The sequence below is a fragment of the Anneissia japonica genome, unplaced genomic scaffold (genome assembly GCF_011630105.1).
Source record: "Anneissia japonica isolate Jap-2015-1 unplaced genomic scaffold, ASM1163010v1 scaffold287991_len637273_cov151, whole genome shotgun sequence".
Lineage (NCBI taxonomy): Eukaryota > Metazoa > Echinodermata > Crinoidea > Comatulida > Comatulidae > Anneissia > Anneissia japonica.
Genome location: NW_022692547.1, coordinates 432,642 through 459,156, shown reverse-complemented (window position 1 = coordinate 459,156; position 26,515 = coordinate 432,642). Strand labels below are relative to the sequence as shown.

Sequence of the window (26,515 nt, the reverse complement as noted above, 5' to 3'; positions counted from 1 at the left end):
TATATACATACATACATACATACATACATACATACATATATATATGTATATATATATATTTAATTCAAGTTTGAGAGCCATAATCATAAATTTTATTGTCTCAGCTCGAACCATGGTGGGCTCAAGTGGTCTAGACCCCTCCATCTGTGAATGAAAGTCCCTCTCCGTCCCTCCACTATTTCACATTCCTGGATCCACCACCCTCTTTCTACCTCCGTCTTCCCTTGATGTTGAATTATAAGGTAGTGGTAGTGGAAAATAACCCCTAAACTCGCTTATGCCATTGTGTTGAATTGCGTATAGTTTGTGAACAACTAGCCATCGTAAAGTGGTGCTAATAGTAGCTTCATTATCATACACACTACAGGGGCTGAAATGAGCCATAGCATCGGGGTAACTCCTACTTTTCTAAATGATGCAATGGGTAATTCTTTAAGGTGCTCATGCGAGCCAAATGTGAACAATTAACCGCCATTATCAGTCCTTTTCTGAGAAGACTTGGTTCTACTAACCAAACTCTGGGCGAGAAGGGACTCGAACCAGCGCCGTTGTTAAAGCTGTAGTTGGACTGTTTTTGGCTTTTCTCCTGAGTGAATTTTTTTTTCACAAATATGTGGATATGTACACCATGCAAATCATACATACATTTACTTTAATAAAAAAAAAAATTCTGCTAAGAAGTACGTCACAACAGTTTAGAACATGTGCCTATTTATGTAAAGCCATAGATACACAGCACCCAAGGCTTAACATCCATTCTGAAGGATGACATATTTACAGCAATTGAGTTTTTACATTTCATTATGTAATCTATCTCCATTTTGAATTATCCTCGTTTAGCTTTTCACCATCAAATGTCATCAAAATAGATGACCTTTCCATCCTCAAGATCATGTAACAATTTTTATGCATAATTGATTTTCCTTTAACTATTAATACAATGATAACAAGTGCAGGTTTACAATAAGTTGTGGGTCAACAATATCCTTCGCTAAGCATACATTATTGAAATTTCATTAGGCTGCAATGCACATTAGCAACCAGACATGGAATCATGTCAGTCAATGGTCATCGGCGCATTGTGTTCCTGGTTTTTATCTACTAACTCATTAATATTTTGGCCTACACAACTCGCAAGTTTCTAGTCTTTTGAGTTTCTACATATTCGTTCCTATACTTAGTTTTTCTTTCATTACAATAACAACATTTACATTGAAATAAAATAAAACAAAAGTAACTCCAAATAGAGAAAGTGAGGCCATATTTACTCAACGTCATCATCAGGAATAAAAATGTTTACAGTGTAATTACCAAAAATGCTACAATATGCAAATACAATTAATGCATTTACATTGCATTTTTATATTTTTAATGTTCTCTGAGTCTACTTTAAGCACTTGCAAAATAATATTTTTCTTCCAATCACAATAAATACAAAATCCACCAACATGTTAAAGAAACAAGTTAACATCTATTTATATAATAGTAAATTAAATTTATAAAATGTATTTATTTTATATAGAAATAATATTTGTATATTTATGCTTATCTATTTCTACTTGTATTACCCAAAAAACCATTAAATAAATATTTTTATTCTTATTGTGTATAAAATATATAAGCACAAGATGTATGTACAGTATATTATTTAACTCAGCGTTTCGCAAACTTTTTACTTCATGGCCTATTTACGCCAGGGACCAACATACCAAATCTTGGCAAGAATTTTTGATCATGAAGCTTCCATGTATATACAATACTTTGATATCATTATCTGTTCTCTCAGTGATAAAATTTTATTGTATAAAAATTAAATATTATTTTATTAAATAAATAATACCGTACATTTGTGTTTCTCCACCCACCTCCCCCCCCCCCACAATTGTTGATTGTTTTTTCTTTCTACCATGATTCAACCAAACACGGTTCAGCCAAACACGTCATAGTAGGGCCGTAGCCACGAGAAGTGAAATTGTCAGGTTGCGAGCGAAGCACGAGCACTGATGATTGGGGCTAGGGGGCCACCAAGGGTCCCTAGGTCGAGGTTCAGGGTTCCAGGGCCATTAATATTATTAACTAAGACCAATCAATACATAACATAAACCATGTACATATAAAAATTATTATGTTTAATAATTCCTCGTCGGTGCTTGCATAAAACGTGATTTGGATCTAACATGATGATATTGATAAGCAATCAAAATTCTCTGTACAATATTATGCTAAACATTTACAGAGTGGATTTCCTTATGTTGTGGTCATATTAGACTGTAATATTATTATTAAGAAGTCCATTCAACAAACAACATAAAACATATACATATCTAATTTATTAGGTTAAAGTTCTCATGTCGGTGCATCGTAAAATGTAATTTCCTAAAATTTGGATATCTGAGATTGACAGACAAAATTCTCTATACTATATATACTAATTTAACGAGTGGACTTTGATTTACAGAAATATATATGAATATTGAGATACGCAAAGTTTAGTAGGTTAGAAGTTTATAGGAGAGGACTTCCTTAAGTTGTGGTCATCTTAGACTGTAATAATATCATTAAAATCCATTCAACATAAAACATATCAAAACTTTCTACTTCGGTGCATGAATATATGCACCATAATTTTGGGATATATGAGATTTACATAACATTTGAGAATGTACTGAATATAAAATCTTAAATATTTTACATTTTAATCAGCAATCTATCAGAAATACGGGGATTGGTAATACTGTAAAGCCTTCAGTTGTCTGAATAGAGGTAACCTCAGTTCAACACGCAGTCCGGTGAGCGGTTCCTCTTGTTGAAAGACAGATCACAAAAGAGTGCAAATTATAACAAAACAAAAAAATATACTGTGAATATAACTCGTGCCTGGTTAATACTACTTCAGTCAGGTATTTGAATGGATAGCTGTATAAGGTATCTTCCTGTTTTGCAGGTATGATTTTAATCTTTCTATCCATGTTCCAAGTTTTCCTATCTCTTAATAATTTCAACTAATGCCACTTCTTGGGTGAAATTTTCTTTGGATTTTTGTTCTCAATGCGCTTCATTAAAGGGAATTAACATTCAAGCATTTGTCCCCGAGGGTATGGCCATGGCCGTCACATTATTTTCTAGTTAATGAGTACATAACAATGCATAAATGACTGCTTCTACCATTATCGTCACAACAATTATCAGTAACTGCCTATTTCTGCTCAAAATTGAATAAAATAATACAGATAAGATGAAGGTCACTGGATGCTAATGTCTAGTAATATTTGTGCATCAAATATCAAGGTGTAAAACAACCAATCAGAACGCTCGCAAGTCAATCAATTCCAGTGGGTTATGTTCTTTCTACCTTCAGTTTTCAGAGCATGTAAAATTATGTGATTTACAATGCATTTACGCAGATCAGTGAACAAACGGGGGAAGTATAAATAAAGTGTTAATCAATATTTTGAAAGTGAACTGTCTGGTCGAAGTTCATTGTGAAGAATTCAATCTCATATTATCTTCTACAGGTACTTCTGCTAAATTGATTATAATTTTTTTTTTTTGGGTGAGGGTGGAATCTGAATAATTGATTTCTAATAAATTATATAATTCTATTTAGAGAATGTTTTCTATCTGATCTAAAAATATTCAAACATTTATTTGAAAAGTTTCCAACAATATATAGATTTGTGGGTTTGCTTTCTCTGCTAACATCTGTACAAGCATTGGATACCCGCCAAATTTTACTGAATTTACCAGAATCAAATATGCTATGCTACCTAATTATTTTTTTAGTTTAATAATTGCATCTAATCATTTATTCATATATTCATCTTTCCATCCATCCTTTATCAATCTATTAATTGATTCATTTGTGTATATTGTATGTCCTATGTGTTTATTTATCTATTTATTTATTCAACTTTCATTATACCGGATGGAGTTCCTTCCAAATTTTTTAATCCAGCTGGTTAAATTCTATTGTTGCTCTAGATGTGTTTTTTCTAGGGAACTGAATTTCCATATAACATTAGCGCATCGTCTTTCGGAAGAGATTAAGGCATTGGTCCTGTTTGTAATTTTCACTTTCATTCAACAGAATAGCTCACCAATTTAAGGATGTTTTATTTATTATTTTTTTTCTTTTTATCATATTTATAGAGGATAACCCTTCCAAGGTTGACTGATATTAAGGGCCCTCTAAAATAAATGAAATAATCTGATGCTTTATCAGCTACATCTCATTACAAGGCTTAAAAAGTTGAGATGTTTTTTTGTTGTGAGAATAAAAAATCTGTGCTGTCAGATGATTTGAACCCAGGACCCTGGGATTAGGAGGCAAGCACCTTTAACCACCAAACTACATCTCCACTAGTTGTAAGAAGTATTCCACCCAGTGCCACCTGGCCCCTGAAATTGGAAGACGAGCAACTTTAACCATCATCCATAGCACACTACTGAAGAAAGTCTTCAGACTTTCGTTGGCTATTCTTGACATGTTTTCACATGACCAACCATTCAGAATATAATGGTAATATCAAACTAAATTTCAGCCTAATTTATTTGCTTTCCAATAATGAAGAAATCCGGTTGAATAAAAATTTCTAGAAGCTTCTGGTAATTTTATGGCACACTGCCAATAATAAGAAAGTATAATACATACTCCAAGTATTGAAATACACGCCATCGTGTTGGGATTCAATATTTCGACATTAATTATGTCATCATAAGGAATGCTGCCAATAATATGTACAGTAAATAGTTTGCTAAATTTAAGCAGGAGATTCGCACACTCCAAACACTAAAACACACATGTCTATTGACTGGACGCATCACAGGTAATGGAGAGACAATTGCTGTACAGATCCAATCAAACATGCGAGACATCTATCTGACAATCTGAAAAAGCATTTTATTCGACCTGGTACCCGAGTGCTACACGAACAAGTTTGTTTTATTGATTCAAGGCATGATGTCAGGTGCGTTGTAGGGTGATTAATAAATGGCTTGACACGCGATATTGTGATGAGACAGTCAAGCAATTCATTTGCAATATTATACATTTAAATGTTACTCATGTTTCATGAACGATTAGATAGCGTATGTTCTGAAAGAATTAAATAATTAAGATGTCAATTATGTCATATATTCGCATGATTTGTTCCAAGGTTGCATTGTCATGTTATACGGTGCTCGCCAGAAAAAAAAGGGGAAGAGAAGACATAACTTCCGCAATTCATTCGCAATTTTATGTACTTAAATTTTTAATGGTTACTATGTTTCATAAATTATTTTTCTATTTGCTATGTACTCAATGATCAAATGATATAATTGTGTTGTCATGTATGTACGTATTTACATCACTGCATGTTTAATTGTCAAGTTCAATGGTGTCATCTTGAAAGGAGTTTTTTTGGGGGGGGAGGGGAACAGTCTATAAATTCAAAGGAAATTTTGGTATGTAATTGATACAAGGTTACTGATCATATCATTATCTTGTACTGATGAATGAAATGATTGAGTTCTTGTTGATGTCAAGAATTTTTAAAGGAGTGTGAGGGAGGTATAAAGAAAAGACAGTATAGAAATTCATAGCAATTTTAGGTACCATATTTAATAATTGATCATGTCTCATAAATTATGAAATACCACATATACTGAATGAATGAAATAATTGACTTATTAATTTCAAGCACATTTGTTGGTGCCATCTCAAAGAAAGCAGGAGGGGTATATGGAAAACAGTCTGGAAAGTCATTGTAATTTTAAGTATTTAATTGTTACCTGGTCATTCACTATGTTTCATAAATTACGAGATACCATTTGTACTGATTGAATAAATATAGTGGACATACTATTCATTTCAAGTTCTCACATTCGATGGTTCCATCGATCGAGCAAGGAGTTGGGGTGGGGAAGGGGGGGAGATAACCTAGAAAGTCAATGCAATTTCAGGTATTTGACACAAGATTTATTGATCATGTTTTTTTTTTAATTACTACCTATGTACTGAATGAATTAAATAATTAAGCTCCAATTAAAGTCAAGCATTTGCATCATCTGTTCAAATATTTCATTTTCAATTGAGAATAAAATGGAAAGGTTGTGGGTGGGGGGAAGAGAGTAGGCAGTCTAAGCCCAGTGGCAGTGTAGCTATAATTGGGGTCCCCATAAGCGGGGTTCTGGGAAGCGACTAAGGCATACACAGCATGGCCCATGGGCAGAGCCCACAGTGGGGACTGTCCCCGGGGTCCGGCATCTCATGTATTAACTGTAGATTCCTAATACAAACGTTCAAAGACACTAAATACTGTTTTCCATATTAACGTTATTGATTTTTTAAAAATTTGTTTGTTTTGTCTCAGGGGCTCTGCAGGTCTGAATCCCCTGTCGGCGGTAGTGTTAATACACTCAAAATGAGCTCTCCTTTCTCTCTTTCATTATTTATAATGAATGTACTATGGAAAGGATTTGCGTCATCTTATCTAATTTCCACTGACAAGATCAATGATACCATCCAGAAAGAGGAAGCTGCACATGAAGGCATCCAGTACAGTTATGCATCCTTTAATGTCAGATAATTACTGATCATGTTTCACAAACTACAAGCGATGTGCTCAATACTACAGTATGTATGAAATAATTGAGTTTCTACTTATTTCAAGGCTTCACATTATCTGTTCTAACGTTACACTGTCATGTACAATGAGTGCGATTCAGAAGAAGGCCCTAAGGAAAAATAGTCCGGCAATTCATTGCAATTTTTAAGTATCGTCTGATTATTAATCTTTACACAAACCTGTGTTCACACTTTGAATGCCAAGGATGTATATTATCAGTCTTTATGTTCCGTTCACATGTTTGATGATGTGAATGAGAAGGCTTGGGAAAAGGGCAGACAGATCACCTCACAACTCTATTAAAAAGTTGGCAGTCTGTAGGGACCACATACATAATTTAACCAAACACTATCCCTAATGAATATATGCCAAATTTCCCTAGACATTGAAATTTCTAAGTGTAATCATAACGCATAACCACATTACAACCAAAAGTACACTATAATTGGATAATCAATTTTTGGAGGCTTAGTTTTTTTCTCTCATCGTAGTAGAAACAAAACGCTAGAATGTGGCAGAGAGCTCTCCTCTCAAACTGTTGGTAAGGTACGATTCGATGTCGAATTATGAAAAGTGTAGGCTGTGGCACCGAGAACTCTGATGATTAGTGCCTAAAAACTCTCTCTCTCTCTGGGCCGATACGGCTTATTCAAGCCATGAGCCTAATATAATTATCATGCGTGAGTGTGTTTAAAGTTTTATCTATGGGTTTCAGATCAGAATTTATTTGTTGCAGCCATGTGTGTTTTGGTTGACCTTTGTTTCCTTTTGCTTTTCTTAGGTGTTCATTTAGTGCGATTTTTGCTGGTACATTTTCTGGTAGTCTCAGTAGATGGCCCAGCCAGTTGAGTCTCCCCCTTTTTATTGTTTTGCTAAAAATATGTAATGCAATAATGGCATATTGACTATATTTTATTTTTTGAGAAAACATTCAGCCACTCCGAGTTTCTCTCCCACTCTTCGTCTATTCTTTCACATTTTACATTATTTTCTATTCATAATTTTTATTCATAATTTTATACTCTACAGTACACACTAGGTATTAGCCTATTAAATTTAAATATAAATAATATATATAACAACAGATAACAATAATTAAAACATGGATATACTGAAGTTCTAATATTTTTCAATCTTATAATTCGATTTTATGTATTGACCTAGGCTACTATGGCTAACAACAGGTACACTTTCTCCATTAAAAAGGCTTTCTCTATGAATGAAATGACCTGTACCTGTAGTCCAAACATTGTACTGTTGGGATTTTAATCATGCGGGAAATATACTCATGATGTTGCCACTGCAACATTTAGTTAGAATTCCTTAGTGATTATGGACATTTATGGTTATGTGGAGTATTTCAATGTTTTAAATTTTAAGACTGAATCATTCAAATTGAATGTAATAGCTGGAATCTGTACATTATTGTTTTACTTTAGGGCACATAGAAAAAATTATTAGATCATCACTCTTATATTTTTTTTTTTTTTTATCAATGATGAGGGACTGTTTATATTTGGTATGTAATAGTAAATATTGTATAAAAACTGGTTTAAATAAATTTTATAGTTTTTTAAAGAAAATGTATTTGAAGTCAAAAAATTGCATTGTTATTTTTATGCTGTTGAAATAATTGAAAATTTTTTTTTATTCCCGCATCAATATTTCCCGAATTTTTGAGGCAGATGGGAGTGATAATCTAATAACCTTTTCTATTTGCCCTTATAGTCTTATGAACTTAAATTTGTAACTAGTAGTATTGTGGTATAAGGTTCACCTTACTGTTCATTCTTTTTATCTTCATGACTGCCATAAACATTTTTTAACATAAACAATATAAAACAATGCGATAACGTCTCCACACTCTAATAGTTATATTAAATTTATCATATATCCTACTCATCTAGTCAATTCTGTTATTCACATCTGATTAATTGCAAAATGTTCACACACTTTACCTGTACATTTCCCACATAACTTACACTAATCCACATGCATATTTCATATTGCATTCATACCTATATTGCCATTTCATTATTGAGCCAATTGCCTCATAATACACACATATATATCATTCTTTAATTATGCAACTTGTTTACTGTATAATAAGTTAAAATAATGATGTATGCAGACAATATGTAACGGCTGAAGCCCAATTACCTTGGCTTAGCCAAGCAAGCAGGCCTAACTAATTATTATTCATGTTTTCTTGCGTAGGAAGAATTTAATATTACCTGAACTATTGTTAGATTTCTAATATTTACTAATCCTCTCCAGCAGAGAAGATTAATCCTACATTTTTATGAATTTCTGCAAAATGTGAGAATTTTATTTTTGTACCTTGTTTGCGAACACAACATCCACTGATAATTCATAATGATGATTTTAAATTAAAATCATTTTATGGTTGGCTTTTTATTGTACCCACTGCTGTGAAACATGGAAATGATAGGAAATAAATAAAAATCGGTATTTCAATATTCTCGCTGCTGCCATACAATTTTAAGAGTGAAAAATTTAGATCCAGACGCCACCCACGAGTGCAATAATAATTTCATCTTTACACAGACTCCCCCGTTCTATCAGGCCCCCCTCCCCATTTCTAGATACTCCACTGCCATTGTTGTAAAAGATGACCTATGGCTGTTCTAAATTACTGGCCAAGCTCATACGCAATTCAACACAATAACACTGCGGGTTACATATTAATTTCTATCTCTACCTTTTAGTTTCCAATCTTCTTTAAAGGTCATGGTATATAAACAAGGCATCTTTCAGCTTATATGCTGTCATATCTATTTTTCTAAAGCATTATACTACTTAAGGATTGTTAACGATGTTTAGCAGCCACAACAATCTTTCCAACTAAATAAAATGCAGATATGATTTGTTTATATACTTTTTTAAACTATAAATTACCCTCCTCAACACTAATTTCGTATTGAGTAAAGCAAGGACCATTGCCCCTTATCTCGCCTAACTCTCACATTATTCAGGAAGACGAGCAATAAAGCTTGTTTTCCACACAATCACTCGCCGACAGCTGTCGATTGAATCGGGGAGCCCTCCCGATTACGTCGATGACTACCATGCAGTACAATGACTGCACTGGAAACACTAAAATTGCCAGTGTAGCAATTTTAAAGAAACCCAGCTTTACACTCCAAAAACTTGAAGCTAGATAGGTTTGAACCAGCATCTTTAGAAGCAGAACAAATACTTCTTGGCCAACCGATCAACTTTCTTGTTTGACCTTCAAACTAGATGTTGCATGCTTGCAACAACAAGATGGTTTACTGATGTCCTTAATTTGTATGAGCATGATCACATACTTTCATCTGTTTCTAAATGTTTTAAATATGTTGGGATTCTTTGTAATTAAAGCAATAAATGTCGTCTACTTTTCCAATTATGGTTTGCCAGTAAATTAACAAAAATAAATTCCATTTGTAATTGTTAGTGCTTCTGGAAAGAAAATTCTATCTTGATTTGAAATGTGAATAAAGGAGGTAAATTCCAGAAGAAACTTGTACTTACGGAAATGTTACGTTGTCATCAAGATAGCACCTGTTTCGGAGCAACCCCTTCCAAAGTTGAACGCCGATGATACCGAAGATGAAGAAGACGAAGAAACACAACAGCAGCACGTTGCCTAACATTGGCAAAGTATCAAGCAATAGGACCACAAGTATACGTAAACCTAGAGATAGATTCTTAGAACTAGCATATTATTGTTTTTCACAATTTTTTAGAAAATAACTTTAAAATATACTCTTAAAAATGGGATAGCAGTTCAAACAATTCTTTTAAAGTTAGTTACATTATAAAATTACAATGATTGTCTGCCTATATTTCAGAAATTTCAGGGAAAAAAATCATTTAAATTCTTTAAATGATGACCAGATTCATTCCTCAGTTTTTATATTATATTTTGTGCAAATAGCCCAATTTGTTTTATGACAAAATTTTTGAAGAAATATTGTTTATTTGACATCGAAGAGGTGACCAGAGAATAGGCCAAATATTATGAGATGATCAAAAGTTTATATAAAATTTTGCAGAAAGGTGCAAATGGAAAAGAGAATGAATCGGAATCACTGATGGAAGATATTTGTGATAACACAGAGATTTTACCATAAAAGATATTGTATCATTGAACTTTTAATTTTCAGTTGTTTCTTTCCAAATTATAAGCTAGAATATTTTTTTTACTACATTCAAACTTACTTGGGACTCTATTAATGGCACGTAGAGGGCGTAGGACTCGAATTGTACGTATTGCTGACAAATTGACACCGTCTAAATCCAGAGAATATTCGAGTGTCCTAGAAAAAATAGGATATAAAATGAAATTGAAATAAAAATCAATAGACAAAAAACGTCTTTTGTTATATAAGTTAAAGTTTGAACTTAATATAAAGTACAACATTGCAGACCAGGTTGGACAAAGGAAACCTTGTAGTTTATAAGCAAAAAATAGAATTGTAAAGATAAAAAAAAATTAAAGTTTAATATTCTTGATATGCACATTATAAATTTATTAAATTGAACCAAAGGGTAATATGACACTAGGAAATCCCAAAATGAATTAGATTTTACAATTTCCCTCATGAGTAGTAAATATTTGTATACTATAGGGAGTACTACTAAACCTCTGCACCCCTTCTAACATCCTTCCCCACTTCATCGCTTATCTCATTTCAGATTGATAAATTTTTTAAAGAAAGTATGATATGTAAAACAAAAACTACAGTACATTGCTAGTCCAACCCAGTTTGCGTCAGAGATTTCTTAAAAAGTAAACTTATGATTAATTGTGTGAACTGAGAATAATGAAAATATGCAAATTCAGCAATGAAGTCATTTTCTTTGGGGTCAATTTGTTTTTAACAATATCCTCTCATGTTATTATTAAAAACTCTTAAAAGGGGAAAAGAAAATGGTTAATAAACCCTTACATGGAAAATAGACTTAAGTGCTGAAAAAAAATATATATAATATGCAAATAATATGCAAATATGGGCAAATAATCTATATTTTCAAGATAAAGAAGTAAATAAATGACCGGCTTTCAACAAATGACCTTTTGGTGACCTTTATGTGACCTTTAATTTAATAAATAAAAATTCCATCATGGGTTTTTTTTTCCTCAAATTGACATTTTGTTAATTTAAAAAAAAATTGAGGGAATTTTGGTTTTCTGTGAGGGATTTCATTCGCCCAAGAGATTAATGGACTTCATCAATGAAATGCAATAGTTGGTTAAAATGAAATTGAGGAGAGTTATTTCAGGGGAGGAAGATGCAGTAAATAGAGAGAGCACAGCACACTAACCCATGCACAAACGCGTACATACCCACCCATACACTCTCCCACATCTACCCTTCAACACAAACTCGCACATGCCCTATTGTCTATAAAAACGCAGTCAATGCAGTACTGTAAATAAACTTAACAAAAAAGCAATGCTAGTAAAAGGCAGTGGATATTGTCAACCAGACTCAAATTCCTTCTTTCCAATTGAATGTTATTGCTCTATCCATATGATATATAAATACTGTAACATCCAATCAGAATAGGAAATCATTTTAGACTTGAGTAACAATAGCCACTGCCAATACTTAAACAGAAGGATATCATGCTCATTTTTTTTCTTTTTCTTTTACATAATCTGGTATCAATCTCTATATTTATATAACTCTTAATCATAATTCAATATTATGTTATTTTACCTGTCCAATTAAATCTACCAACTAGAATCTGATAACCGGTGTGTGTTGAGGTGAATTTGATGGTATTATTATTAATATTTAGATAAACAAATTTTTAAATTACATATTGCATCCATTCTATAAAAGGATACTTTATGGATTTCTAGGAATCTATATTAGCATATTACAATATTTTTTCATTTTATTATTCAATTTTGAGAATAGGATCACTAAATCATTAAATAGGACATTTTACAGGTTGCTCTACAGACTCTACAGACATCAATACTAATATTTAAATAAAAAGCCATTAAATTAAAATAGAATTGTATGATTTGGTTTACATACTAAATTTTCATTCAATCAAATAAAAAATATGATGGTATTTTAGATAAATACACAGAAAAGATAAAATACCACATTTTAATACACAATTAGGCAGAATCTTTAAAACAAGGTTTCACAAATTTCTGGGAATACTCTCTGTTTAATCATAGGTCCATGGTTTAGTCATTTCAAAATATCAAAAATATTTATAAAAGTAAAAATTAAATTCAAGCTTTGGCCAAAATCTACAAAGACTTGGAAATTGCATGTTGAAACATAGCTCAGAAGGTTATTCTACAATGATAATCAAGTGTTTAAGAAAATGATAGTAATTATTAACATTTCACTTCTCATTATTGAAAATATTTGGAAATTTGGATCTGCCACTGACAAAGTCAAAAATTAAGATTTTAAGCAGAAACTAAAGTAACTGATCCGAAATTTTTTAAGTGGTAGCCCATCTGGGTTAATCTATTAAAAATAGAGGCCTTATTTGCCAGATAATATGAATAATGGTAATGAACTTGGATTATTTCTATAGTTGCACCTTCCATAAAGAACATTATTTCTAGCACTTTTTAAGGGCATATAGAAAAATTTATTAGATTATCACTCCCGTCCGCGTCAAAAATTCGGAAAATATTGATGCGGGAATAAAAAAATAATTTGTTTGCCGCATCAATTATTTTTAACAGCATAAAAATAACAATGCAATTTTGTGACTTCAAAATACATTTTCTTTAAAATCTATAAAATTAAACCAGTTTTTATATATATTTACTATTACAGACCAAATATAAACAGTCCCTCCCTCATCGATAAAAAACAAAAGCAAAATAATCTATGATTCCAATTAAAAACAAAAAACAAAAAAAGAACCGCCCTCCCTCATCAATTTTTTTTAGAAAAAAAGTGAAAATCTAATAATTTTTTTCTATGTGCCCTAAAACAAAAATGAAGAACCTATACTATACTGACCAAAAGGACAAAAAATTAAGGTTGGAGAACAAAAAACCCATATATAACAAATTTTTGCTAGCATACCAAAAAAAGACCGGCCAGTCACAGTGTCATAATGATGGCGGCATCTAACAAACCTAATTATTATTAAAAATTTTAAAAAATAAGCAAAAACTAAAATTAAACTTTGATTTTACGTAGCATAGACAGAAGGGAAGAGTTTGGTCAGAATTGCTTGAAAGATAGTAGGTAGTTCACAACGTCCAGTAGAAAATATCATTATCTATGAAAATGGCAATTCTATCCACAAATAAATTGAAGACAATTCTGAATATACATAAACGTTATTGTGTTGCATATTACTAGATATACTATCTACATGTGACCTTAATAACAGCATGTGCAATTAAAGATATGAGTATAAAACTGGTGAACTACAGTGCGTGGGCCACACAAAATACGTTAACAATGCATGATGCAAGCATTACAGGTGCACTATTTATGTTTAGTTAACAAACATAGAAAATATAATTCAATATTTGAAATGCTGATATTTAAAAAAAAAACTTTAATTATTTGCTTTTAATCAAAAATTTGAATTTATCCTGATTCAGTTTACAGTTTCTTAGTTGTTTGTTTTATTTGTTTTTTTATTGTTTATGTTCGCTGCATATAAGCGTAAGATACTATAGCAGCTACACGCCTACAGTTTTCTCTTTGGTCAAATAACTACTTGTGTATTACTTATGTATTATTCGCCTAAATCATATATAATGTACATTTATTTAACAGTTTTGTTTTTACGGTTGTTTTAGTATTTCCATTTCTTTACATTGTACTAAGTCTAGGCCTATGCCTTTTGATTGATTGATGTGTTGTTCCTGTGTATGGATGCGCCATCTAAGTGATGGCTGCCGATTTTTCAAAAGCGATTTCCGATTAAATATTATTATTATTATTATTATTTTCATCACAAATTAACTGATCTACAGATCATATGCTTTTTATATTTGTTAGGTTCATAAAGTAGTTGGTAAGAAGTTTAAAGATTTTTATAGTAAAATTCTCTAAATTAGCATTGAACTATCTCATTGGAAGTTGGTAATTTGTTTAATTTTTTAAAAGACATACTTCAACGTTTAATGTTTGCATTTTCTATATTTGCAATGAAAGTATATCTTGAAGTACAGTACATATTTTTTTCAGCAAAGAAGGGAAAAGTAGCATATTCTTATCATTTATCTTGCAGGGGTATGTGAAAGGTTGGGAAAAGGTATATGAACCTACGTTTATAAGAGAGGTGGAATTGTGAGGGGGAATAGGGCTTTCTTCTCAATCTGACAATTTTGTTTAGCTTTATAATCAATACAGTTAAAAATTTTGGATGTATTCTAGGTTTGAAATTATAGTGCCAAAATGGCTACTCAGTCAACAGTGAGGTTGGTTCTTATTCTATCCGAGAAACCATGGGGAAAAAGGTGAGATGCACAAGTATAAAGCACACTTTGATACGCCAATCAACATTTTTGTGACAGCATTGGCCTAAATACGCAATCAAGCAAAGCTATGAACGATTCTTCTTCGATTTGATGTAATCATGTTGAATAAATTTCTATGGAACTTCTCATTAGGTGAATTTCAAAATATCCACCTAGAATGGATGACAAATGCATGAATGTACTTCATTTCATCATTCATATATATATTTGTAGACATACAAAAGTAATATCTCTCATCAAGATGTTTTCTTAATTCCAATATTATTACCATTAATCAATATTATTAACCATATTAATTCCATTAATATTATTATATGAGCTTTTGTATTGTGATTGTGGATAAATGATGACTAATGATGTCTTGGGGCTAGTTAGCGCCCCTTGCAAAGTACAGTATTTTTGCTCATGAAATGGGCGGGGTGAGTTATCTTTGAAATTGAAGACTGCATTTAATTATTAGATAATTTTATAATAATTTATGTGTTAACTATTTCTATTAATTAACTGGTGACTATTCAACAATATGTATAATCAAATTTTCCTCTCCCCTTCTCAACCCAAAGACCTCACATGCATTAAACCACTGACGACACTAATTCTTTCATCAACCTTATAAAATCATATAATAAATAATTAATATACGAATAAATGAAAATAATCAAAATTTATTAATATATTATGCTTAACAAAATATAATTAATTTTATTGTTTACCTGACAATGAAGTATTATTCTTGATTCTTGATTTAACAAGAACTATAGTACCTGAGTATTATTTATATAAATTATTAAATAAGTAAATAAATTAATATTATCATATAATATACTGACTGTTCTATATCGACCCAGTGTTTCGTTAGTGCTGATTTCCACTCACATTTTTCTTACCGTTCTTTAAAAATTTATATATTGCTTGCATTTAAATTTTCTTATATGTCATATATCATTTTTTTTGTTGTCTTGGACACCAGTGGAAATTTTTTTTTTTTCTTCAACTTTATACGTTATCCAGGTTTCATATGTCTTCATGTTCAACTTTTTGCGTAATTTATCTGTCTTGTTGTTTTGTATTACTGTATACTGGAAACCGAATAAAGTCAAATCAAATCAGTAAACATCACATTAGAATTGATAGGTTTAATACCTGTGATTGATAAAACCTGTGATTGATAAAGGAATATTAAGTACACATCAGTTAACATTAAGACGCGTATTCATGAAAGCCTTGTCTACATTTGATAAGATATGAACTATGGTTATTGGAGGATTCGTCATGCAGTGATGTTATGTAGATCTGGCGCATGCAAGGCAAGTGAAACCCGCTTGTGATGTTTCCCTGACAACAGTGAGCTAGTCAGGTGAAAATGGAAGATGGTGCATACAATCGAGTGCATGAGTCAAGAGCTACCGCAAAAAACACTGGACAAAAGTCTTGTTTCTTACTGCACAATATACTCGCTCAACCTTTGACCCAGAGAAAGAGAGAGAGAGAGAGAGAGAGAGAGATGAAGGTAAAACTTAAACAGATATAGAAGGAAAATCATGAAGGAAGAAAAGAAAAAATCAAAAGTGAAAATAATAATTGATGAGAGGTCATGTTAAAGGTCACCAATCATGAATTGAGATGGTATTGTAATCATTAAATCACACACACAAAAAAAAACAAAAAACAGTACATTGGCAACGCATTGGATGATCCATATTGATGAGGAGAATCTAATGACAATGATCATAATTATTATGTTGCAAAGACAAGCCAAACCAGTCACTCGTTGCAAATCCTGTTTCAGAGAAAATGGCCAAAACATGCTGGAATGTCAACATTTTTGAAATTTATTTTATTGCACTAAACTAACCATATCATGCTATGCTGCTGTTTTCCTCATTTTCAATGTTATAACAACATTTTTTTATGATTTGGTGATGGTTTCTGCCTGAGAAATATGGCCAAAATCATAAACTTTGAAGGCTAATTTCTCAAATATTGTTCTTTAAACAACTGTGTCTAAACTCCTGTAACTTCAAAACGAAATGTCAGATTTTAATTATTCTTTTACCATTTTATAGCTCTCATTTTACCGTTTAACTCTGTATTAACTATTATAATTTTTGCGACAAGTGACTGGTTTGGCTTGTCTTTGCCACATATGATGTTGGAGATGATGATGATGATGATGTTAATGATATTGTTTGGCAACGATAATGATAATATCCTTGGTAAATTTGATGATGATAAGGATGACTGATAATGATAGAAATGACAATGATGATAATGAGTATGATGATGATTATGATGATGATGATGATGACAATGATGATGATAATGAAAGAGATGACGATAGCAATGATAATGTTGGTAAAGTTGATGATGATGATACTGATAATGAATTCAACACAAAACAAAATATATAAGATTATAAAACTCTGCAAGGTACAGCAAGAGAAATAATGATTAAAAAAAAGGATTGATATAAAATTCTAGACCTTTAGTTAAAAAAATACTACAAAATTTCTATTTCAGAAAAATCCAGGAAAAAAACAATAATTAACCAATGTTGACAACAACTATCTGATTCACCAAAAATGCAATCATTTAGGCTGTCACCTCCACGGGATGGCATTTGAAAATTCGACAATTTGGATGTTAACTACTGTATTTGAACTGTCTGGAAACCACTCAAACGTATCCCAAACAGCAGTAAATCAAATATTAATCAAATTCATATTAAAGGAAACACATAAAAATCATTGCACACTAACACTACTTCAAACTGTTATGACAAGTTTAGTAAGTTACGAGGTTTAGTTATTATAGATGAATTTTATCATACTGTATTTGCTTGTGTAGCCTGGAACGGATGTGAACAGGTTCGTATGTGTCTGTATGTGGGGATGTGACTAGGGGTATGTGTGTGTGCATGTGGTGAGTTTTTTTTTTTTATATCTCATTTATTATGTTTTTTGTAGCCTTAAAGGCTAAGTAAAATTCAACAAATATACACTTTAAAATAAACACTGCTATGATTATTAATAATAATAATATTGGTCTGCTTATAAAGCGCATTTATTATAGAGACCTGTATGTGCTTAACATACCCCAGTCACTGGACTAAGCACATATGGAACACACATAATTGTTTCATCATATTACATAGGTTTATTGTCTAAAGGAGTAGCTAGTTTAATACAGTAAACTTCAGCATGGTGTAAATTATATTGCAAAATATACGTTGTTATATACTGTACTATAGTTCCTATGGTATATACACCCCTCCCCCCCACCATGAACACAAAATAGGCCAATTTTTTTGGGAGGAGGAAGGGGTGGACTTATACCCAGGAATCCCTTTTTTAATCCAACAGCAATTGTTGAGCATTGTCTGCCTAATTAAAAGCCAATATTTCATTTTCTTTTTCTGAGAATATTTGTAATACACCCTTGGCTTATGCCTGAGGAGAGGCTATAAGATTGGCATAAAGTAGAGGGTGGGTGTATACCTTAGGTGGATTTCTATCAAGGAACTACAGTAAATGTACGGTATGCAAATCACAGAGTAGACATATTTACAGTAGTCATTAGTCTCTGAACGACTCAAGCTTTTATTTACATTAAAATATTAAAAAAATCATCTTCCACTGATCAACATAGCTTTTAGTAAAGTTATTATTATTCCGCATTGCAATATTTACCCATCAAGTACCTGTGCTCACAAATACATGACATTTCTTAAAGTGGAATAAGGAAGGAATAATTTTAAATGACAGTTAAGTTAAAATAATTGCCAATGTCATCATCTATCGCTGATAACCTCAAGGTACAGACAGCTAATCAAAAATGTTACGAGGTAATCTGCTAAAAAAACAACTATATTCCAACTATTATCTTGGAATCCATTTTTCTGTCTCATATTCAAGCATGTGAGGTTAGATTCTGATACCGTTGGTTATGTTTCAACGTCAAGCATTTCGTTGACTGTCATTTTGGAAATTGGCTAATGTTTTCAATCTCTCTGGATATGACATTAGCTGCGAGCATGGATTAAGGTATTTTTTTTAAGTGGGAGCAGTACGGAGTCATTGAAATACAATTAAACCAATGAAGACTGGCAGATGAAGTAATATACAGCAATAGGTGAAATGTTGATGTTAGTCAAAAAAAAACAAAAAAAAAAAACAGGAAATCAAGGGAAGGGCTGGGAATAACATTTTAGTATTAACAAAAATGTAAAAGTAATGCAGCATGAATATTACACCCTCTGGGTATGTGTATGTGTATGTGGGTAGGTGTCAGTGGTGGATCCAGCCTCCCCACCTCCCAAAAGAAATTTTTCGAAAATGCCATTTCAGGCCATCCAAAGGTGCCATGATCATAGATTTTCTTACCACAGGTAGTATAAACCCTCCATCTATGAACACATCTAGATGTGTATAAGAGACAGGATAATGATAATATCTATTTCAAGTTTCTAGATCTGCCCACTGGTTGTCCATTATGTTTTGTTTCAGGAAACTGAATTAATTTAATGTTTTTCAAAAATATACTGATTTCTTATAATAATTAGTTATTGTCTGGTATGTTGGGGCAGAAACATTCGCAAGGTGATAGGGACAAACTTCAAAGGTTTGTCAATACGTTTTGAGAGGATTATCAGTTTGGAACTGCAGACGGTGCACTCAATCTACCTAGAGCGACTAGTAATTAAGTTTGATGACGTAATTGCTGACGGAAGTCATCCATTATATTCGGCTATTGCTGGTTATTCTCTATACAACGAAGTGGTAGACTAAATGTACCGGCTGCAAACACGAATAGACATCCTATTCTCATTCATTCTGAGAGGAATATGCCCCTAACAATAGACATGTTAGATAGGTTTTTTTTTTCCTCCTGATAAATCAGGTACTTTTCGTTCTTCTTTGAGGATGGAAAAGAAAATGCTATTTCTAATTATGGATGAATGCCTATGTCTTGTCTTATGTATGTGTAGGGAGGTGTATGAGTGAATATGGGTAGGAATATGTGTGGGTGCGTCCTATAATTTTACAGATTATCGAAAGCTGTGTCTACACTATCAAATTTTAAGTGACAAAAAATTGTGATCAAATAATACATCATATCAAATAATTTCAAATTGTACCAAAAAAAAGTTAAACGCGTTCAATTTTGTTGATGTCAGTCAAAAAGTTGTCAAATTTTTTAGAAAAAACCTTTTGAACAAAATAAGCAAACACTATAAATCACATACCGACCAATCAGATTTGATAATTCAGTTTCATAAAAAATGCATCACATTTTTTTTTAGGCATTTTGATGAAATTTTGATTATTTTAATTAATTCTGATAGTGTAAACAGAGCTTAAGAATTGAACACATAACGCTCTATCGACAGTATCAAATTTAACGAGACAAAAATTGTGATATGCCCATATTTGGATGTAATATGGTATCATCATGCCCATATATGGGCACATCACACACATTTTTCACATTCAATTTGTCAGTGTGGACAGAGCTAGTATTCTGATGCATTCATGTGCGACTTGATTTGTCACAAAAAAAATTGTGCTAGTGTGAACACAGCCTTAGAACTTGAAGATATGATTTGACTCATTGAGTTAATCATGGTTTAATTTTTTTTTTTTTTAAATATAATTATAATATTTTATTTAAACACTGAATCAATAATTTTAGAAGTATTTTTTTCAGGAAAAATAATATTGAAAATTTAAATTTTAAATTGAAACATTAAACAATATTAATCCACAATATATTAAATAAAACCTATTAAATAAAATTAAGATACGATTCATTGAGTTTATCATGATTTAATTTTTTTTTAAACATAACTATAATATTTATTTAAACACTGAATTAAACAATAATTTTAGAAGTATTTTTTTCCGGAAAAATAATATGGAAAATTTAAATTTTAAATTGAAACATTAAACAAATATTAATCCACAATATATTAAATAAAACCTATTAAATAAAATATAAATTAAGGGTATAATCAAATCAAATAATCATGGGTTAATTTAGATACAAGGAGGCTCTAATTTTTTAGTCTAGTAGGCAAAAGGTACTTTCTCCACGTTTCCAACTTCCTCCCAGGAGTACAAGGTAGGTGGGTAGCTGCTAGGTTTAAATGTCAACGCATTAATTAAACTCGATGAAACATGATGGGATAAACTCCCCCAGGGAGAAACGTGTTACATGGGTGTTTGTTCCAGTGACAGGGGTATAATAATGTATAAAGACTTGGCTGCAATGCGCTGGCATTTATTTTTTAATAAATAAATTTTTGATTACAAATTATTAGACAATGGAAAAACAATTACTATTTTGACCTAAAAATAGTATGCACTTAATCCAACAAACAGAAAATCTTTACCAATAATTGTGTATTTAAAGGACAACAATTTGTTAGCGAATTAAATGATTGGGCAGATTGTAATTTTAATATTGCAGGGGAAATTTTGGGGGGTTTTGAATAATTGGTCTACCACAATCAGTAATCCTGTACCTGTTTTCTGTCTGATTGTGGTTTGTCATCGTTAATAAATTATGATTAATTTAATTTATATATCTAGGCTAAACCCATTTAGAATTAAAGAAAGGGTCATGAATAAAATGTAGTATAGTATTTAAGGGTTTTTTTCATAACTGACATGTCAACAAGGACGCGAAGCCCAGCCCACAAAGTCACGAAAACCTTAGACAATGGTGGCTAGATTCACCGAGTTGGTGAAGATTTTCTTTGCTGTCAACCTTCTTTAAGAAAGGGAATTCAGGGTAGGCAGTATGCAAATGAAACATATATTAATAGTGTTAATCTATTTCATGGAACATGGTGGGGAAATTGTTGTAAAAGTCTCTGAATTTCGCTGCCAAACGAAGAGGGAAAAGCCGCATTCAGTCAACCTTGTTGTCGGCAAAGGCCAAGCAAATCACTGATGGATGCGCACTGCTCGCGTAAATCTGGGTATTTATAACCAAGCATCTAAGCCTAGGCTCACATATGTTTCGTGTTTAAACCAGCTGTCTAAAGAAATTAAAATGTCCGAGAAAAAGCTTTTGATCACGTGACTAAATGGCGCTTGCTGATTAGTCAGTTTATCTGTCAATCAAATCTCGTCGAGATGTTAATTGGTTTTATAACACAATCAGTAACCCTGTACCTGTCTAGTTGAGATGTCAGTGGTATTATTTACATTAGAATTAAGATTAACTTGACTTATATATCAAAAAAACACATATATCTAGGTTCAACCCATTCGGGTTATATGGAAGGGGTCATGAATGAAATGCGGTAAAGATTGGGCATATTGTAATTTCAACATTACAAATGATATTTTGGGGTTTTTTTTAACAAATTGGTTTACCATAATTAGTAATCCTGTACCTGCTTTCTGTCTGGTTGTGGTTTGTCATTGATGTATTATTTACATTAGAATTAAGATTAACTTAATTTATATCTAAAAAAATCACATATCTAGGTTAAACCCATTCAGGTTTAAGGATGGGTCATGACATGAAAATAAAATGTGGTATGATACCGAAATGTGTGGGCAGCTTGTATTAAATTTCAATATTGCAGGGAATATTCTTTTTCTTTTATATAATTTGTTAGTAATCCACTAACATGATTTCGATCCAGTTGTGGTTTGTCATTGAAAAGTATTATTTATATTAGAATTAAGACTAACTTAATTTTTATGTATAAAAATAAAAAAAATCATACAGTATCTAGGCTAAATCTATTCAGGTTATATGGATGGGTCATGGAATGTGTGCTAATGATGGAGGTTTACCGTACTGTGAAAACGAATACAGGTGTTTAGTATTTTCAAATAAATTAAAACAAAGTATTTCCACATAATTAACTAAGAGTATGTTTTAGTAAACTCTGAACATTAGCTGTCTAAATTGATTTTATTGGAAGGTTTCCTAAATCTCTAAACTCTGCAAGGCTGATGTCGTTCGTCACAATGTTACAGGTGACAAATTTTGTGAAGGGCCACCTGCATGGGTATCACACCTTTTGTTGAGATTTTCTCAATTGACGTGTGACAGACACAGAAACTCTTCTTCATCATCACCATCATCAGCTTAGTTTTTTAAGGTAATGTCAGTATAGAATTCTTATTATTTTGTTTGTATACTGCACAAGAATGCAGAAGCTTGGGTCACCATCTGTCATAACTCAATCGATATTCATTTTTGAAGAAGGGGAATTTATTGGTGTTCTTAAGATTTGTAGAGTTTACTATATATTGCATTAGTATTTAAGCGGACATGTATTGTAGCTTGGTGGTTAAGGTGCTTGCACTCCAATAGCGCAGTGCTAGGTTCAAATCCTGTCATACCAGGAAAAACAACTCCCCTCCCTAAAGCCGGGTACACACAGTGCAATGGCCAACGCAATTCCATGGAGAACACGAGACGGCATATTCACAACCGATCACTTGACAATCCGCTTAGACTGCCCCTGACAACCATTGCGTCGTCAAGCGTTTAAAGAGCGAGGAGATGCATTCATCGTACAAACTTCGTAATCCGTAGTGCGTGCCCGACATTAGCCTCATAATTAGACTTGGTTTATAGAGCATCAATTTCAACCTGTATGCGACGAATCACTATGTGTTGGAAATAAATGAAATTTGGAAATAATCTTCCTAATTATCATAATGCTTTTATTATTACTGATGGAAATGTGATGGTACATAGAATCCAACATAGCTTAGAATACCATCACTAGATCAAGTAGATAATACAAAGATGATTGCTTATTGGATGGGTGATTATCTTCACATAAATATATATTGTTATTAATATCCCCCTCATAAAGGCAACACTTAATTACGATAGTATTAATTTATTCATGCTTCTTCAACATTTAAGTTGCTTTAATGTAATAAATATTTGAGAATACTTATGTTCCAATCAGGATTTGAACCCAAGACATTCCGATTACTGTTTACATATTCTACTATTAGTTAAAGGCCAAACGGTATCCACCCTAGGATTTTCCCATTAGGACACATTTTTTTCTCTCAAGTTGATGCGTAATATACAATGGATTACACATATGAATGAATTAAATAACAATATACATTCATGTATATATATTATGTTCCTGATCAAGTGATGGTATTAAACCTATTTTGTATTCTATGTACCATCAAATGTAGTAAATATATAATAATTTTTGATTTATATTTTAGACCAACTGCAATGTGTAAACAGTAAATTGTTAAATAAATGTACAAATTGTTTCCTTCCTTTTTTATGTTACATTTTCATGTTGCACAGCGCGTTGTCGTAAGGCATCGCAACACATCGCTTCACAACAAAATCTCCCTATTTTTTTGGTTTTCCAACTTGGGATGTCTGTAAATAGGATATTATCTAAGAAGAGGGGAAAGGCGGTTATGATTTTAGTTTAGAAATGCTTGAGCATAGGCACTGGTACATGGACTTTAAATTGACAAATGTGAAGTACCATGCTTCTCTCTTTCTCCTTCTATTCTTTTCTTTTCTTTCTTACCTCTTTTTGCCTCACCTCTGACATGCATTTAAAATAATAAAATTTTTGTAAACACACTCCTGTATTGGTTGGTAATCAACTTGAAGATTTTTGTAGTAAATATTATGTAACAAAAACAAGAGTTTATAACTTATATTTATATTCCTTTTTAAAGTAATAAAACATTTAAAGTTTTTAATGAAGTCACAAGGTTTCCTAAAGTTGAATGATGCAAGCATTTGGTGCAGTTGTCACTTAGAACAATACAAAGTACATCACCTGAAGAAGTGCACTGTATGCGCGAAAGCTGGTGTATTGTCATTAAAGTTTTAAGTATTTCATGTCCAGTGTTTGTGTATCAGACTAGCACGGCTCATCTATTTTCAGGATTCCAAAACTGGACCAAAATAATATAAAAACTGTTCTCGCATCTAGATACCATTTTTTTTTACTACTATACATTAATTTTCCTCTGTAATTTTTCACTGTCATGTTGTAATGCAGATTTGTCAAGAAATTTATTCTAGACCACAATGAAAATCAATGCCTTTACATACTCCATGCCGTCAAGAATAAAACACAAATAAAAACAATATTGTGAATCACTGTTCCCTGATTTTAAGGGTAATCAAATTTATTTTTCATATTTCATCAAAAAACTAATACATTTTGTCAAAAAATAAAATAATAATGTATAGAGTATTTAACCTAAGACGGTACAAAAACAGGTGTTTATTTTTCTGTGTGTGTTTGGCTTTGTTTGGTTAAGTTCCAAATGTAATTCGTTTCATGTATGTAATTTTTGGTTTTGTTAATATTTTGTTGAGCAAATGATAAGACAAAAAGAAAAAAAAAAGCAATATTGAAAAGAAGGATCATTTAGCTTAAAGTATTTTAAACAAATTAATTGAAACAAATAATAACATTCAATTTGTACTTACCCTGCTGCAACTATAAAGAAATCAAGCTTATTCCAAGATTCCCTCATATAACCAAGCTTCCCGAGAATTCCCATTGCTATCATTTTGATAACCATTTCCACTGCAAAGAAAGCAAAGATGAAGTGGTCGAAGCCTGCGAGCACTAGGCATCTTCTCGAATCGCACGTCGTGTCCTCACACGGCCGATACATTCCCAACGTCACGCAGTTCAGGATTATAATCAGCATGCTTACTCGTTCAAACCATGTGAGTACACAGTTAAGGAAATTATCACAAACATTTTTAAAATGACACAAAAATATATGGATGATATAGTGAATATGACTGTTGAATAAGAATGTGTGAAAAATAGCATTGCAGAAAATACAACATATTCCTCTGTTCAAACAATGTACGGCTATTAAAAGAAAGAAAATATCTTTAATAAAAAGTTATAGTTTCATTTTAAAAGTTTATTAACAAAATAATATAAAGCTTGTAATACACAAATAAAAACATTATAAATACAAAATAATGGGGAAAATGTATAAATTTAATGCAAAATAAGAAAAATATTTGAATGTATATATTTAAAAGATATATAACAGAAATTTTAAATCAGAATTGACAAGAAATGGATGTGTCTGCCAAGGTTTATGTTAAATATGATATGTTGTACAATAATTTTTTTTTTTAAAAAGACACAAACAGCATATTTGACGAAACAGTTTGGAGAGGTTATTGAGATACCGATTTTTTAACATTTAAAAACTAAAGGACAAAGCTGGAAAAAAGGTTATACCCATCTTTCCCTCAGTTTTCAAATCTTAAAAAAAAAAAAGTTTTTGTCAAATATTTTTTTTTTGTGTCTTAGAAAAATCAGTTGTACAACATATTTTTTTTTTTATTTATTTATTTTTTTTTTTATTTTTTTATTTTTTTTTTTTTTTTTTTTTTTTATTTT

At 31.7% G+C, this 26,515-nt stretch overlaps 1 protein-coding gene across 1 annotated transcript in view; it reads right to left on the bottom strand.

Moving 5' to 3' along the window:
- Positions 1-26,515, bottom strand: part of LOC117100343 (voltage-dependent T-type calcium channel subunit alpha-1G-like) — a gene marked incomplete in the record, with an annotated part of 31,215 nt that overhangs the window by 2,840 nt on the left and 1,860 nt on the right. The window contains 2 exon segments of the mRNA XM_033240002.1: positions 10,146-10,308; positions 10,836-10,933. Coding sequence (XP_033095893.1) covers positions 10,146-10,308; positions 10,836-10,933 — 261 coding nt within the window.